The 16,187-nt window shown below is 45.3% G+C and overlaps 1 protein-coding gene across 4 annotated transcripts in view; it reads left to right on the forward strand.

Annotated features, from left to right (window-relative positions):
* The first annotated feature begins 824 nt into the window (after nt 1-824).
* Nucleotides 825-16,187, forward strand: part of LOC106583158 (uncharacterized) — a 71,980-nt gene continuing 56,617 nt past the window's right edge. For 3 of the 4 annotated variants that reach the window (XM_045705855.1, XM_045705856.1, XM_045705858.1), the window contains exons 1-17: nt 826-1,363; nt 2,697-2,738; nt 4,741-4,875; nt 5,115-5,188; nt 5,353-5,425; nt 5,812-5,901; nt 6,126-6,181; nt 6,429-6,549; nt 9,577-9,753; nt 10,078-10,160; nt 10,432-10,480; nt 10,633-10,722; nt 10,924-11,025; nt 15,256-15,327; nt 15,457-15,543; nt 15,728-15,877; nt 16,018-16,137. In XM_045705855.1, the coding sequence (XP_045561811.1) occupies nt 1,013-1,363; nt 2,697-2,738; nt 4,741-4,875; nt 5,115-5,188; nt 5,353-5,425; nt 5,812-5,901; nt 6,126-6,181; nt 6,429-6,549; nt 9,577-9,753; nt 10,078-10,160; nt 10,432-10,480; nt 10,633-10,722; nt 10,924-11,025; nt 15,256-15,327; nt 15,457-15,543; nt 15,728-15,877; nt 16,018-16,137 (1,872 nt within the window). In that variant the 5' untranslated portion in view covers nt 826-1,012. Of the gene's footprint in view, nt 1,364-2,696; nt 2,739-4,740; nt 4,876-5,114; nt 5,189-5,352; nt 5,426-5,811; nt 5,902-6,125; nt 6,182-6,428; nt 6,550-9,576; nt 9,754-10,077; nt 10,161-10,431; nt 10,481-10,632; nt 10,723-10,923; nt 11,026-15,255; nt 15,328-15,456; nt 15,544-15,727; nt 15,878-16,017; nt 16,138-16,187 lie in introns of all 4 variants that reach the window. The other variant, XM_045705857.1, reaches the window with a different exon arrangement.

Here is a 16,187-nt window from a genome sequence, read left to right on the forward strand (position 1 = left end):
TCTGACCTTTTGCTATGAAACTTGAAATTGAGCTCTGGTGCATCCTGTTTCCATTGATCATCCTTGAGATGTTTTATAACCTGTGGTAAATTCTATTGATTGGACATGATTTGGAAAGGCACGCACCTGTCTATATAAGGTCCCACGGATGACAGTGCATGTTAGAGCAAAAACCAAGCCATGAGGTCGAAGGAATTGTACATAGAGCTCCGAGACGCAAATCTGGGGAAAGGTACCAAAACTTTGAATGTCCCCAAGAACACAGAACGAATTGTTTGCCAACTGCACATCACTGCCAAACTCATAACCCACGTGCCAAACTCATTCCACGGAGGGCCGAGTGTCTGTGGGTTTTCGCTCTTGTACTTCATTATGGAATTAAGATCACTAATTAGTAAGGAACTCCCCACACGTAGGTATTTATTGAAAGCAGAGACCAAAACACAGAGGCACTACGCCCTCCATGGTATGAGTTTGACACCCCTGCCCTGCCCTAAACCTTAACCCTTTAACCTAACTCCTAACCTTACCCTAACCCTTAGCCTAGCTAACATTAGCGCTAGCCACCTAGCTAACGTTAGCAACAACACATTTAGTGAATTCAGAATATATTGCACGAATTGTTAAGCAATTTGTAAGATATCATACGAATTAAATTCGTAACATATCATTCGAAATGGATGATAGACACCCACATATTAATACATACCAACGAAATTAAATATAGCATACGTACAGAATAATACGACATGCTTTGAGACCAGGTTGCAAAAATGGCAGGCAGGCACGCGCATTCACGCGCATTCACGAATGAGTACACATAATTCGACTGCGGCTTTTCTCTTCATGGGCTGGGCGTATTTCTGTTCTGCTAACGGCATTGGCTAGATTCTAGAACAGTTGTGCATACAGCGTTGTACATTAGATAGTCTCTGTTGGAAAGGAAGTATTGAAGAATTTGCACTAGCTAGACTACTTTTTCTGTGAGAACCTAGATATAAAAAACACCAGGATGCAAAATCCGGACTCGGGACAGGGAGAATCCACCAAGAAAGCATCTGGGTCAGCCCATTCCGTTAATAATGCACCGAATAGCGGAGAAATGAAGCCACCGGGTTTTGACGCTGTATCGGTTCTTTGGACATTTGGCAAGTGCCTAGGTGCCTTGCTGCCCGTGTACCTGGCAGGATACTACCGGGTTAGCGCCAGTTTTTTGGTTTTCGGGCTTATGGTCTACACGGGATGGAGGCACTCGCGCGAGGCAAAAGAAGCTCGTCTGCGGTCCGCCATTCACCTCTATGACAACGAGCAACAATATACATCCATGAACATTTTCAAAAGTAAAAAGGATCTCCCTGCTTGGGTAAGAAAAATGTGTGAAAACGGTTTGTCACTCACTTGAATAAGTTAACGTGGTTCACCTAGATTCTATCCCGTTAGGCTATTATGGTCCTCACCAGCCAGTCTTCCAAAATCTTCACACTCAATGCCACAACAGGCTATGCACATGCATGGTTACAGAAAATAGCCTATCGCTGGACCAAAGAGATCCTCTAAAATTTCTCCTAAACCATAGTTTGATATTTATTTTATTTTACCGTTATTTTACCAGGTAAATTGACTGAGAACACATTTTCATTTACAGCAACGACCTGGGGAATAGTTACAGGGGAGAGGAGGGGGATGAATGAGCCAATTGTAAACTAGGGATGATGGTATGAGGGACAGTTTGGGAATTTAGCCAGGACACCGAGATTAACAGCCCTACTCTTATGATAAGTGCCATAGGATCTTTAGTGATCACAGAGAGTCAGGACACCCGTTTAACGTCCCATCCTAAAGACGGATGTAAATGATATAAAATATATAAATGATAACTGCGCTAATAGGAAATAAAATAATTTGGAACATGGGTAGAACAATATTATTATACAGTTACTACATCTACATGACAAAATCTCTGGCTCAAACTGCCCCTAATATTTGTGGGGCTGGTATACTGTATCCAAGCTACAGTAGCCTAGGCCATCATCCCCCATGCAGCTGAGCTGAGTGGATAATTCATCTTTCTTCCCAAAAGGTTCCAGTAAAGTAATGCTCTGAAGCTTGCAGACCATATTGATCCCTATGTATAGATTTTAAAGGCCATTTTAGATGCATTGATTGAGGTGTGGTCTTTTGATGCGCTCTCTCTTTTTCTCTCTCACTCTCTCCCTGTGTATGATTCCGCAGCCTCCTCAGCTGCTTCTATATTAGGCCATTCTCGATATATCTTCTCTTGGGACTAAGGAGCGAGTGAGTCAGAGAGAATGTCTCTATTTCCGAATACAGATAAGGGGAAGAAAAGAGCTATCCCAACTACTGGTCACAACATAACCTTTGGCAGAGAGTCTCGTCTGCTATGGGTGAAGAATGGTGTTTGAATTGTTTACACCATAAGATAGTTTTGTTTAGTGACAAGATAAGGCATTGAGATGGTGGTGTACTTCTTTCTCACCTCCACTTCCTGCACTTTGGATGTTGACAGTTCCTTTTTCGCTGTAGCACAATTTACAACACACAAAATCAGACAAACACACTGGGAAAAGCTAGTCAGATCAGATTACACTTTATAGTGCATATGCAAATGACTAGACATCTGCTGAATTCCTAAATCTGTTCTATATGTGAATGATTTATATTCTAATTCCTTACAGGTCAACTTCCCAGATGTGGAGAAGGTGGAGTGGCTCAATAAGGTACTACTATATCACCCCCTACTGAACTTTCCATCTGGCATCCTCTCTGCTCACAGATGGCTGCCCTTTAGAGAGGATAAAGAGAAACCATATGTATAATTCTCCCATTAAACACACAGTAAACACACATGCCTGTCTCTGTAAGCCAGGTGCTGTGTTGATAGATGGTTGGTGGGGCATGGTAGCTGTCTGAGAGACTAGCGCTGCTGCTGTTACACTACCATGTTACAACATGGACACCCACTCCAGTAGCCTCGCCACTGTGTCTAGGCAGCCGCAGCAATCTATCCTCTCCTGCAGCAGAGAGCAGGCAGCAGGCCCAGAGCCTTTCCGTATTAGTGCTGGTTGACTCACAGGAAGGGGGAGGGGCCAGCCAAACCCATAAAATCCAATCAAATGGCAATATTTGTCCTCTCTTCCAGCCCTGCAAAACCAGGCTGTGTTGCTAAGAATAGACCTCCTCAGCCAAGACTGAAATGATTGTGTTCGCTACATTGGGAACACGAGGTCCGAGAGCCGCTATCTTTCGGACAAAGCAGAGATTTGAGTCGGGTTTGCTACAGGGACATCAGCAGACTCTACTGGCCTCTAGGCGCCAGAAACCCTTGCTGTTAGTGTTGTTGATGACTCATTCTTTAGATTTACGTACGCAGCCATCACCTTTGTGTTGAGATGTCTTGTGACATGCAATTGGAAAGGGAAAGGGGGATACCTAGTCAGTTGTATAACTGAAGGCCTTCAACTGAAATGTGTCTTCCGCATTTGACCCAACCCCTCTGAGTCAATTGAGACGTCTCAAGACACTTTTGTTCTCAAGACATGTCTTATTAAGACACATTTTGAAGACGTCTTGAGACACAGCCTGTCTCTCAAGACACTGAATTATGTCTTGAGACATTTTATGTGTGTCTTCAAGACATGTCTCAAGACAGTAATGTAAAATAGTTCTACGACTTGAGACATTTTATTTTGGAATGTTGAACATTTCAAACTCATTTCAAAATGTTGAGCAAACTTCAGTGCGTTGAAGAAAACTGGTAAATCTGAAAAAAACGAGATCCGGCTGGGAAAAATAGTTTAACAGTTCTCCAACTCTGAATTCCAAGTCAGAAACTCTGGCATCTTTCTAGAGATCTGACTTTGACGCTGACGTCATGGTTTGACCTCTTTTACCCCCCCCCCCTAATTTGTCAGGGGTGTGTGTACTGGTGGCGAAGTCAGGTCTTCAACGCACTGAAGTTTGCTCAACATTTTGAAATGAGTTTGAAATGTTCAACATTCCAAAATAAAATGTCTCAAGACATAATTCAGTGTCTTGAGAGACAGGCTGTGTCTCAAGACGTCTTCAAAATGCGTCAGGTGGGTGGATTATCTTGGCAAAGGAGAAATCCTTACTAACAGGGATGTAAACAAATTTGTGCACAACATTTTGGAGAAAAAAGCTTTTTGTGCATATGGAACATTTCTGGGCTCTTTTATTTCAGCTCATGAAACATGGAACCAACACTTTAGATGTTGCGTTTCTGTTTTTGTTCAGTGTATATACTCACTGTCCACCAGGGAAGGAGTCTTGTGCTGCTTTTAGACAAAAATGAAACCCCCCCTAGAATCTTACAGAGATCGAATGGGTTTCTATAGGAACCATATTATAAAAACAGTGGAGGCGGAACAAAAACATCTACAGCTATGGGTGGCCCAGAATCCTGAATATGTGTATCTATGCCTGTGCCATCATGGAAAAGACAGATGTCTGCATTGCAGGCTGAAACATGCATGTTGCCCTAGTTCTTATACACAGATTGTGTACGAGTATCCCTTTGAGATAGTTGGTCTTGCTCTTAAAATGTTAACTCCTAAGTAGCAGGTGGTAGAACAAGTCTATCTGTGTTTCCCTCAGAATGTTGTAATAACCTGATTTAGTATTGCTGAAAAGCAATTGCTTGGTGTGCATTACACAAACTATGACCATCATCCCTGCTCCTCTCCCTGTCCCCCACCTCAGATTCTGCAGCAGGTGTGGCCGTTTGTGGGTCAGTATCTGGAAAAGTTGCTGGTGGAGACCATCGCTCCCTCCATCCGTTCCTCCAGCACTCACCTCCAGACCCTCACCTTCACCAAGGTGGACTTTGGGGACAAGGTAACTTGTAAGATATCATTTCACCATAAAACACACTGCTTACAGGTCTCATCATATGGATACACAGTGACACTGTTTAAACACTGCACAAGATTTAATTTCACTCTCACTGAAGTGAACATGACACTTCAGACATATTGGTCAATGACCTTTTATAATTTTAAAATTGTAATTTGACAACGAGTGTTATATTTGGTGCACATTATGTTCTGTATATAACTGCTGTGTGTGTGTTGTAGGCCATGAAGGTGGTGGGTGTGAAAGCACACACAGAGAATGAGAGGGGACAAGTCCTGCTGGACGTGTACATCAGGTGACCTTCAACCCTTCCATGTTTGACTTTCCTCCAGGCCTCAAAAGCACCATTCACTCTCTCTTCCAAAATGAGACATAATGGCTATTGAAGATCATATCCGTTATACAAGGACCCATTATTGATTGCAATGTGTTACAGTATCCTTCTCTTTTACCATGCAGCTATGTTGGAAACGTTGAGATTAATGTGGAGGTGAAGAGGTATTTCTGCAAAGCAGGAGTCAAAGGAATACAGGTATGTTTTATCTTCTGTAGTCTCTGATACGGCTGTGGGATATTATCGAAAATAGGGAGAGAAAGAATTAGTTGACAAAAAAAAGAGAATAAGGAGAGGCATGAAGGGATGTTGTTCCCACTTTACAGTAAGGTACCCGTAAGACTGTAATTAACACTTTACAGTAAGGTACCCGTAAGACTGTAATTAACACTTTACAGTAAGGTACCCGTAAGACTGTAATTAACAGGGTTTTAGTCATTTACAAATGCCATCTCTTTTTGTTTTTATATATAAACAAATAATTCAGTCTATAAAGTATAAACCCTTTATAAACCCATTATAAACCTTTTATCATTGTTGCCATTCGTTTTATATTTATGTATCCATATTCCTGCCTCTTTCAGCTGCATGGGATGATGAGGGTGATTCTAGAGCCTCTAATTGGAGATGTCCCCATCGTGGGCGCGGTCACCATGTTCTTCATCCGCAGGCCGGTGGGTACCTGGGACCATCCCTCTCTTTCCTCCACACCTACCATAAGTCTGTCTATCTCTCCCTTCCTATCCCCTTTCCCCCCCAACACCACTATCGTCCACTCCCGGTTATTTGTTCATGCCTCCATTTGTTTACGTACTTCCCTTTCTCTTTGTATTGAATGTCCTGAACCCCAACATTTGCTCCTCTGTTTTTCCCTCATCCCCTCACCCCTGTCCTGCAGAAACTGGACATCAACTGGACTGGATTGACCAACTTACTGGACATCCCTGGTCTGAAGTGAGTGAGGTTGACTCTCTCTGTTGTTAGTGTTCTGTAATTGGAGTCACTATGTAATGTGATGATAATTCACTTCATATAACACTGTAACACAAAACTATACTCCACTACACCACATGATACCATCAACACTGTGCTATGATGTGATATGCCGCCTGACCAGGCTGTATAATGCTGTACTACTGTATGTGTACTTCCGTATTTACTGTACATATGAAGTCGTGTGCTCCCTCTCTGTGTTTCTCAGCATCATGTCTGACACTATGATAATGGACGCCATCGCCTCCTTCCTGGTTCTGCCCAACCGCCTGACTGTTCCCCTGGTAGCAGACCTGCACGTTGCCCAGCTTCGCTCTCCTCTGCCCAGGGTGAGACCACACACTCCACAAACACTCTACAGAAACAAAAAGGAAGAAAAATACTTTAAGCATATGTTTTAATAGTGTAAAATGAACAGTTTTACAGAAAGACTAATGTATAAGGACACAGGGCGAGACCCAGATGCAGACACGGGAGGCAGATGGTTCGAGTCTCTGATATTTATTAGTATCCATGGGGCAGGCAAGAGAATGGTCGTGGACAGGCAAAAGATCATAACAAGGTCAGAGTCCAGGAGGTACAGAGTGGCAGGCAGGCTCGAGGTCAGGCAGGCGGGTTCAAAGTCAAGGCAGGCTTGGGTCAAAACTGTGAGGACTAGCAAAAAACAGAGAAAAGGACAAAGCAGGCGCACGGAGTAACACTCTGGTTGACTTGACAAAACAAGACGAACTGGCACAGACAGACAGAAAACACAGGTATAAATACCCAGGGGATAATGGTGAAGATGTGTGACACCTGGAGGGGGTGGAGACAAGCACAAGGACAGGTAAACAGATCAGGGTGTGACATAATGTGAAGGCCAAATTACGAAGGAGGAACTTCTTGATGCAATTAAAGCCTTAAACTCCAGGGCTGGATGGCATACCAGTTGAGGTATATCAGACCTTTTTTGATGTACTCAGAGGTCCGTTATTAGCATGTTTTAACCACTCCTATAAAAATGTTTGATCATCAGATGCTCAGCAAGAAGGTCTGATTTCACTATTATTGAAACAGGACCCAGGTGGAAAATATAAAGATCCAGTCCACTTAAGAAACTGGAGTCCTCTTACACTTCAGTGTTGTGATGCAAAAATTCTAGCAAAATGCAAAGCGCATTGAATAAAAAAGGTATTTTTCGGATGTTATTCATCCTAATCAGACAGGTTTTTTACATGGACGATACATTGGAGATAATATAAGACAAGTACTGGAAACAATAGAACCCTATGAAAAATTTGGGAAACCGGGCCTGGTTATTCATAGCTGATTTTTAAAAGGCATTTAATAAAGTACGACTAGAATGTATATACACTGCTCAAAAAAATAAAGGGAACACTAAAATAACACATCCTAGATCTGAATGAATGAAATAATCTTATTAAATACTTTTTTCTTTACATAGTTGAATGTGCTGACAACAAAATCACACACAAATAATCAATGGAAATCCAATTTATCAACCCATGGAGGTCTGGATTTGGAGTTACACTGAAAATTAAAGTGGAAAACCACACTACAGGCTGATCCAACTTTGATGTAATGTCCTTAAAACAAGTCAAAATGAGGCTCAGTAGTGTTTGTGGCCTCCACGTGCCTGTATGACCTCCCTATAACGCCTGGGCATGCTCCTGATGAGGTGGCGGATGGTCTCCTGAGGGATCTCCTCCCAGACCTGGACTAAAGCATCCGCCAACTCCTGAACAGTCTGTGGTGCAACGTGGCGTTGGTGGATGGAGCGAGACATGATGTCCCAGATGTGCTCAATTGGATTCAGGTCTGGGGAACAGGCGGGCCAGTCCATAGCATCAATGCCTTCCTCTTGCAGGAACTGCTGACACACTCCAGCCACATGAGGTCCAGCATTGTCTTGCATTAGGAGGAACCCAGGGCCAACCGCACCAGCATATGGTCTCACAAGGGGTCTGATGATCTCATCTCGGTACCTAATGGCAGTCAGGCTACCTCTGGAGAGCACATGGAGGGCTGTGCGGCCCCCCAAAGAAATGCCACCCCACACCATGACTGACCCACCGCCAAACCGGTCATGCTGGAGGATGTTGCAGGCAGCAGAACGTTCTCCACGGCGTCTCCAGACTCTGTCACGTCTGTCACATGTGCTCAGTGTGAACCTGCTTTCATCTGTGAAGAGCACAGGGCGCCAGTGGCGAATTTGCCAATCTTGGTGTTCTCTGGCAAATGCCAAACGTCCTGCACGGTGTTGGGCTGTAAGCACAACCCCCACCTGTGGACGTCGGGCCCTCATACCACCCTCATGGAGTATGTTTCTGACCGTTTGAGCAGACACATGCACATTTGTGGCCTGCTGGAGGTCATTTTGCAGGGCTCTGGCAGTGCTCCTCCTGCTCCTCCTTGCACAAAGGCGGAGGTAGCGGTCCTGCTGCTGGGTTGTTGCCCTCCTACGGCCTCCTCCACGTCTCCTGATGTACTGGCCTGTCTCCTGGTAGCGCCTCCATGCTCTGGACACTACGCTGACAGACACAGCAAACCTTCTTGCCACAGCTCGCATTGATGTGCCATCCTGGATGAGCTGCACTACCTGAGCCACTTGTGTGGGTTGTAGACTCCGTCTCATGCTACCACTAGAGTGAAAGCACCGCCAGCATTCAAAAGTGACCAAAACATCAGCCAGGAAGCATAGGAACTGAGAAGTGGTCTGTGGTCCCCACCTGCAGAACCACTCCTTTATTGGGGGTGTCTTGCTAATTGCCTATCATTTCCACCTGTTGTCTATTCCATTTGCACAACAGCATGTGAAATTTATTGTCAATCAGTGTTGCTTCCTAAGTGGACAGTTTGATTTCACAGAAGTGTGATTGACTTGGAGTTACATTGTGTTGTTTAAGTGTTCCCTTTATTTTTTTGAGCAGTGTATATATTTTAAACACACTCCACAAAAACTCTCCACAAACACACTCCTTAAACACACACATTTACTCAGACCACAGACTCTATGTATCTTATCTGAGCGTACTGCCAACCTCCTTGATAAATGAACTCTGACCCAGAGTTATACAGACATTACACATAATAGAGCTTATACCAGTATGAATCCTCTCACTGTCTTCCTCTCCCTCCCTCCCTCCCCATGAAATACTCCATTGTTCCCTCTCTCTCTGTCCCCTCTCTCTCTCTGTCTCCCCCCTCTCTCTCTGTGTCCCCTCTCTCTCTGTCTCCCTCCTCTCTCTCTGTGTCCCCTCTCTCTCTGTGTCCCCTCTCTCTCTCTGTCTCCCCCCTCTCTCTCTGTGTCCCCTCTCTCTCTCTCTGTGTCCCCTCTCTCTCTCTGTGTCTCTCAGGGTGTGGTGCGTATCCACCTCTTGGAGGCTGATGACCTGCCAGCTAAGGACAACTACATGAAGGGGGTGATAGCAGGGCTGTCTGACCCATACGCCCTGTGTAGGGTGGGGCCTCAGACTTTCACCTCCCACGTTGTGGACAACACTGTCTGTCCCAAGTGGGGAGAGATGTATGAGGTGAGGGGGCCTGGAGCCGGAGGATTGTAAAATCACTCATTCCTCTTTCATTGACTGTCATTGCCACATATTAGTGTTGCATTTACTGTTGGAAAATAGCATGTCTTGATTTCCATACCTTTATTTAGGAAGATAATGCATTACTTGGTAGAGAATGCATTAGTCCAGTAACGGAGTGGGGATTCCCCTATGTGTGTGTGTGTCTATTAAGGGAAATCCACTGCCAACTGAGTAATCATATACAGTACACAGCCACATTGTCTCCTCATTCATGTCCTGTGTTTGGTTCTCATGGTGTTGTGTATGTCCATGTGTGTGTGTCAGGTCATAGTCCATGAAGTACCAGGTCAGGAGCTGGAGGTGGAGGTTTATGATAAAGACCCAGACAAGGATGACTTTCTGGGGAGGTAGCTACATCTCTCTGCCTGCCTGCCTGCCCATGGGTTTCTGTGTGCTGCACTGCCACTTTTTTACTGACTCCCCTGACCTTTCACCTCTCATAGTCCTGCCACTGAGTCAAAGGAGAAGGATATAAAGTCTACTAGTGTTTTAAATGTAGTGTTATTCTTTTGTCCTTAAATACTACTGGTTCTCCTTTCCTTGTTTTTCTCCATCTTGATTTCTCTGTTTTTATTTCTTTCTCTATTTGTCTCTCTCCCTCTTTCCATTTTCCTCCAGAACCAAGATAGATTTGGGTATCGTGAAGAAGTCCAAAGTGGTTGATGAAGTGAGTTATTTGTATTATTGAATGTCTGATAAAGTTAGACATTTAACAAGATAACAATTTAACAAGATGACTCACAACCGTTTAGAAGTAATGTCTATGCTTCCCCCATTACGTTATCATCACAATCTGTATATTTATGCTTTGTTTCTCAGTGGTTCACCCTGAAAGAAACCAAGTCAGGACGTGTCCATTTCAGACTGGAGTGGTTGGTCTTGCTGCCCAACACGGAGCGACTGGAACAGGTCTGCATCCGTATCCTCCCTATCATAATATTCCTCCCTCAGTCAATGTGAAAGGAATATGATGCTCAGGCTGTCTTGTATGTTTAAACATTGTGGTGACTTTGTACACTGGCAGTGAGCCCGTAGTGAAGGAATGTGCAGAATGAACATTGCTTAGAGCTGAGTGCCTCTCCCCTTCTCTCCTCTCCACTCCTCCCCCAGGTTCTTCAGAGGAACGAGAGCATGACGGTGTCCAGTAAGACTTCTGACCCCCCCTCGGCAGCCATCTTGGCAGTGTATCTGGACAAGGCTGAAGCCCTTCCTGTGAGTCACCACACCTCATCAACCTCTTCCCCCTCCTCTCTCAGCCCAAAGCTGCTTCCTGTCTGTGGCTTTGCTAGGGTACAGCTGTAACTGTCGTTAAGGTTCTTGTTACACAGAGGTGTTCCCTACCATCTGCCCTTGTTCACTTCCCATCACTGAGCTGAGATAATTGGATAGGTGTAAGGAATATCTCCACCTAGCTTTCAGGTAGGCTAGGTGGAGTATCTGCCATGTTGCTTTCACATATCCAGTCCTATTCGATCTGTTAAGGGGAGTGAATGGCAGGTGAGGGGAGAGAACAACAGCCATAGTGGTGGTGTGTTCAGCTTTAGACTTCCTGAAACTGTTTGCACACAGCTCTGTTGTTTCCTCTGTGCTTCAGGACGGCTTTGATTTCTGTACTGTTTTTCGGTGGTTGCCATGCAACATCTATGGCAGTGGTTACCAATCCTATCTCTATAGCGCTACAGAGTGTGCAGGCTTTTGTTACAAACCAAATGAAATCAAATCAAACTTTATTTGCCACATGCGCCGAATACTACAAGTGTAGACTTTACCGTGAAATGCTTAGTTACAAGACATTAACCAACAGTGCAGTTCAAGAAGAAGAAATTGTTTACCAAGAAGGCTAAAATAAAAGTAGTAATAAAAAGTAGCACAATAACAATATCGAGGCTATATACAGGGGCACTGGTACCGAGTCAGTGTGCAGGGGTACAGACTAGTTGAGGTAATCTGTACATGTAGGTGGGGGCAAAGTGACTATGCATAGGTAACAAACAAACAGCGAGTAGCAGCAGTGTACAGGGGGGGTGTCAATGTAAATAGTCCGGTGGCAATTTTATGAATTGTTCAGCAGTCTTATGGCTTGGGGTAGAAGCTGTTGAGGAGCCTTTTGGTCCTAGACTTGGCCGTCCGGTACCGCTTTCCGTGCGGTAGCAGTGAAAACAGTCTATAACAATTGTATGGGCTTTCTTCTGACACCGCCTATTATATAGGTCCTGGATGGCAGGAAGCTTGGCCCCAGTGAGGTACTGGGCTGTTCGCACTACCCTCTGTAGCGCCTTACGGTCAGATTCCGAGCAGTTGCCATACCAGGTGGTGATGCATCCGGTCAGGATGCTCTCGATGGTGCAGCTGTAGAACCTTTTGAGGATCTGGGGGCCCATGACAAATCTTTTCAGTCTCCTGAGGGGGAAAAGGTGTTGTCGTGCCCTCTTCACGACTGTCTTGGTATGTTTGAACCATGATAGTTCGTTGGTGATGTGGACACCAAGGAACTTGAAACTCTCGACCCGCTCCACTACAGCCCCGTCGATGTTAATGGGGGCCTGTTCGGCCCGCCTTTCCTTGTAGTCCACGATCAGCTCCTTTGTCTTGCTCACATTGAGGGAGAGAGAGGTTGTTGTCCTGGCACCACACTGCCAGTTCTCTGACCTCCTCCCTATAGGCCGTCTCATCGTTGTCGGTGATCAGGCCTACCACTGTTGTGTCGTCAGCAAACTTAATGATGGTGTTGGAGTCGTGTTTGGCCACGCAGTCGTGGGTGGACAGGGAATACAGTAGGGGACTAAGTACACACCCCTGAGGGGCCCCAGTGTTAAGGATCAGCATGGCAGATGTGTTGCTGCCTACTCTTACCATCTGGGGTCGGCTCGTCAGGAAGTCCAGGATCCAGTTGCAGAGGGAGGTGTTTAGTCCCAGAGTCCTTAGCTTAGTGATGAGCTTCGTGGGAAGTGATGAGCATTGATGAGCAGTGTGGAGTGCAATAGAGATTGCGTCATCTGTGGATCTGTTGGGGCGGTATGCGAATTGGAGTGGGTCTAGGGTGTCCGGGAGGATGCTGTTGATGTGAGCTATGACCAGCCTTTCAAAGCACTTCATGGCTACCGACGTGAGTGCCACGTAATAATTTAGGCAGGTTACCTTCGCTTCCTTGGGCACAGGGACTATGGTGGTCTGCTTGAAACATGTAGGTATTACAGGCTCGGTCAGGGAGAGGTTGAAAATGTCAGTGAAGACACTTGACAGTTGGTCCGTGCATGCTTTGAGTACACGTCCTGGTAATCCATCTGGCCCAGCGGCTTCGTGAATGTTGACCTGTTTAAAGGTTTTGTTCACATCGGCTACTGAGAGCGTTATCACACAGTCATCCAGAACAGCTGGTGCTCTCGTGCATGCTCTAGTGTTGTTTTCCTCGAAGCGAGCATAAAAGGCATTTAGCTCGTCTGGTAGGCTCGCGTCACTGGGCAGCTCGCGTCTGGGTTTCCCTTTGTAGTCCTTAATAGTTTTCAAGACCTGCCACATCCGACGAGCGTCAGTGCCGGTGTAGGATTCAATCTTAATCCTGTATTGACGCTTTTCTTGTTTGATGGTTCGTCTGAGGGCATAGATTTCTTATAAGTGTCCGGATTAGTCTCCAGCTCCTTGAAAGCGGCAGCTCTAGCCTTTAGCTCGATGTGGATGTTGCCTGTAATCCATGGCTTCTGGTTGGGATATGTAAGTACAGTCACTGTGGGGACGACGTCATTGATGCACTTATTGATGAAGCCGATGACTGAGGTGGTATTCTCCTCAATGCCATTGGATGAATCCCGGAACATATTCCAGTCTGTGCTAGCAAAACAGTCCTGTAGTGTAGTATCCGCGGGAGTCGTTGTCAATGGGAGTCGTTGTCCCAAAGGCAGGAAGGCAGTTTAGGTCCAAAATAAGCCCATAGAAACACATTGGGCTAATTTTGGACAGATTTTGGCAAGAGTAAAACCTCTCGCTTCGCCTCTTCCCCTCTGATCCTTCTCTGTCCGAGCCAGAAAAAACAGGCACAATGGATTATGGTCATTGTAGTTAATTACCAGTTTTCTGAGTTGAACTAGGTTGAATATCTGATCGCATAAATATTTCTCGACTTTCGCCTCTCCGAATTTCGTGTTATCCAATTGGTAGTTACAGTCTTGTCTCATCGCTGCAATTCCCGTATGGACTCGGGAGAGGTGAAGGTCGAGAGCCGCACCTCCTCCAAAACACAACACAGCCAAGCCGCACTGTTTCTTGACACAATGCCTGCTTAACCTGGAAGCCAGCCGCACCAATGTGTCGGAGGAAACACCGTACACCTGTCGACTGTGTCAGCGTGCATTGTGCCCGGCCCACCACAGGAGTCGCTAGTACGTGATGGGACAAGAACATACCAACCGGCCAAACCCTCCCCTAACCCGGACAATGCTGGGACAATTGTGCGCCGCCCCATGGGTCTCCCGGTCTCGGCTGGCTGCAACAGAGCCTGGACACGAACCAGGATTTCTAATGGCACAGCTAGCACTGCGATGCAGTGCCTTAGACCACTGCGCCACTCGGGAGGCCTCGTTCACATAGTGTTGATCAGACTGTTGATTGTGGCCTGTGGAATGTTGTCCCACTCCTCTTTAATGGCTTTGCGAAGTTGCTGGATATTGGCGGGAACTGGAACACGCTGTCATACACGTCGATCCAGAGCATCCCAAACATGCTCAATGGATGACATGTCTGGTGAGTATGAAGGCCATGGAAGATCTGGGACACTTTCAGCTTCCAGGAATTGTGTACAGATCCTTGCGACATGGGGCCGTGCATTATCATGCTGAAACACGAGGTGATGGCAGCGGATGAATGGCACGACAATGGGCCTCAGGATCTCATCACGGTATCTCTGTGCATTCAAATTGCCATCGATAAAATGGAATTATGTTCTTTGTCTATAGCTTATGCCTGCCCATACCATTCTCTGGCAACAGCTCTGGTGGACATTCCTGCAGTCAGCATGTCAATTGCCCGCACCCTCAAAACTTGAAACATCAGCTTCTTGATATGCCACATCTGTCAGGTGGATGGATAATCTTGGCAAAGGAGAAATGCTTACTAACAGGGGTGTAAACAAATTTATGCACAACATTTTAGAGAAATAATGTTTTAGTGCATATGGAACATTTCTGGGATCTTTTATTTCAGCTCATAAAACATGGGACCAACACTTTACATGTTGTGTTTATATAAGGGAATTCAAGTAATTGAACCGACATAGGTCAATACATTTTTTTAATAACTGGGAAAAAAATGAAATGTTGGTTAATCGCTCAGCACTAATCGGTTGTGTTAGTGCTGGGCCGGAACAAAACCCCCCATCGTAGTGTTGTTAATGTTGGTTGTTTGTGTTTGCCTTATATTTCAATATGTGTTTCTATGTTTGTGTTTTAGATGAAGAAGGGCAATAAAGAACCTAGTCCCATGGTGCAGTTGTCTGTGCAGGACATCACTCGAGAGAGCAGGGTAAGACTACCAGAGCAGTGACTTACTTGACTTATTCCATTCAGCTCCTATAGTGGAGAAAAGGACCAAACAGTGCTACCAAACTCCCTCCTATTTCACTCTCTCAATTTTCCTTCACACTGCTTTTAGACCTGTTGGACAACCATCAACCCAAAGTGGGAGGATGCCTTCACCTTCTTTATCCCAGATCCACACAAGCAGTCAATAGACATTCAGGTATTGTGATATTCTAACTCCATTGGATAACATGTTTTGCACCCATTTGTCATCATGTTCATTTAATGAATGCTGTATTTATGTCTGTTTTTTCCTCATAGCATTCTTTTCAATGACCACACTCTCTTTTCTCTGTGTGTATTCTTCACTCAACATTCTCACTATCCTCCCATGTCTGTCTCAGGTGAAGGACAATGACCGGATACAGACTCTAGGTAGCCTGTCCATCCCTCTGTCCCGCCTGCTGTCCAGCCCCAACCTGTCTCTGGACCAGTGGTTCCAGCTAGACAAAGCTGGCCCTGCCAGCCGCATCTACATTAACACTGTACTCAGGGTAAGGACTGGTACCTCCTCTCAATCCCAACCTACAGGTTGATTCACATCTAAAAACAAATTGCTCAGTTTGGCCTGTGTAATGTATTATTATTTCTTTATTTTTCTTTCTTTCTTTCTTTCTTTCTTTCTTTCTTTCAGGTGTTATGGTTGGATGAGGATAACATCCCCACTTCCTCTACAGAAGCAGCCAACCTAGCAGCAGGTCTCTCAAAGATACGCCCCCAACACACCTCCCCTGACCCCAGCTTTGCTACAGAGGTAAATAATGCCCTGTTTATGAGATAGCAATGTTGAAGAATGTGAGTCTG

Source organism: Salmo salar, chromosome ssa22 (assembly GCF_905237065.1).
Source record: "Salmo salar chromosome ssa22, Ssal_v3.1, whole genome shotgun sequence".
Taxonomy (NCBI): Eukaryota; Metazoa; Chordata; class Actinopteri; order Salmoniformes; family Salmonidae; genus Salmo; species Salmo salar.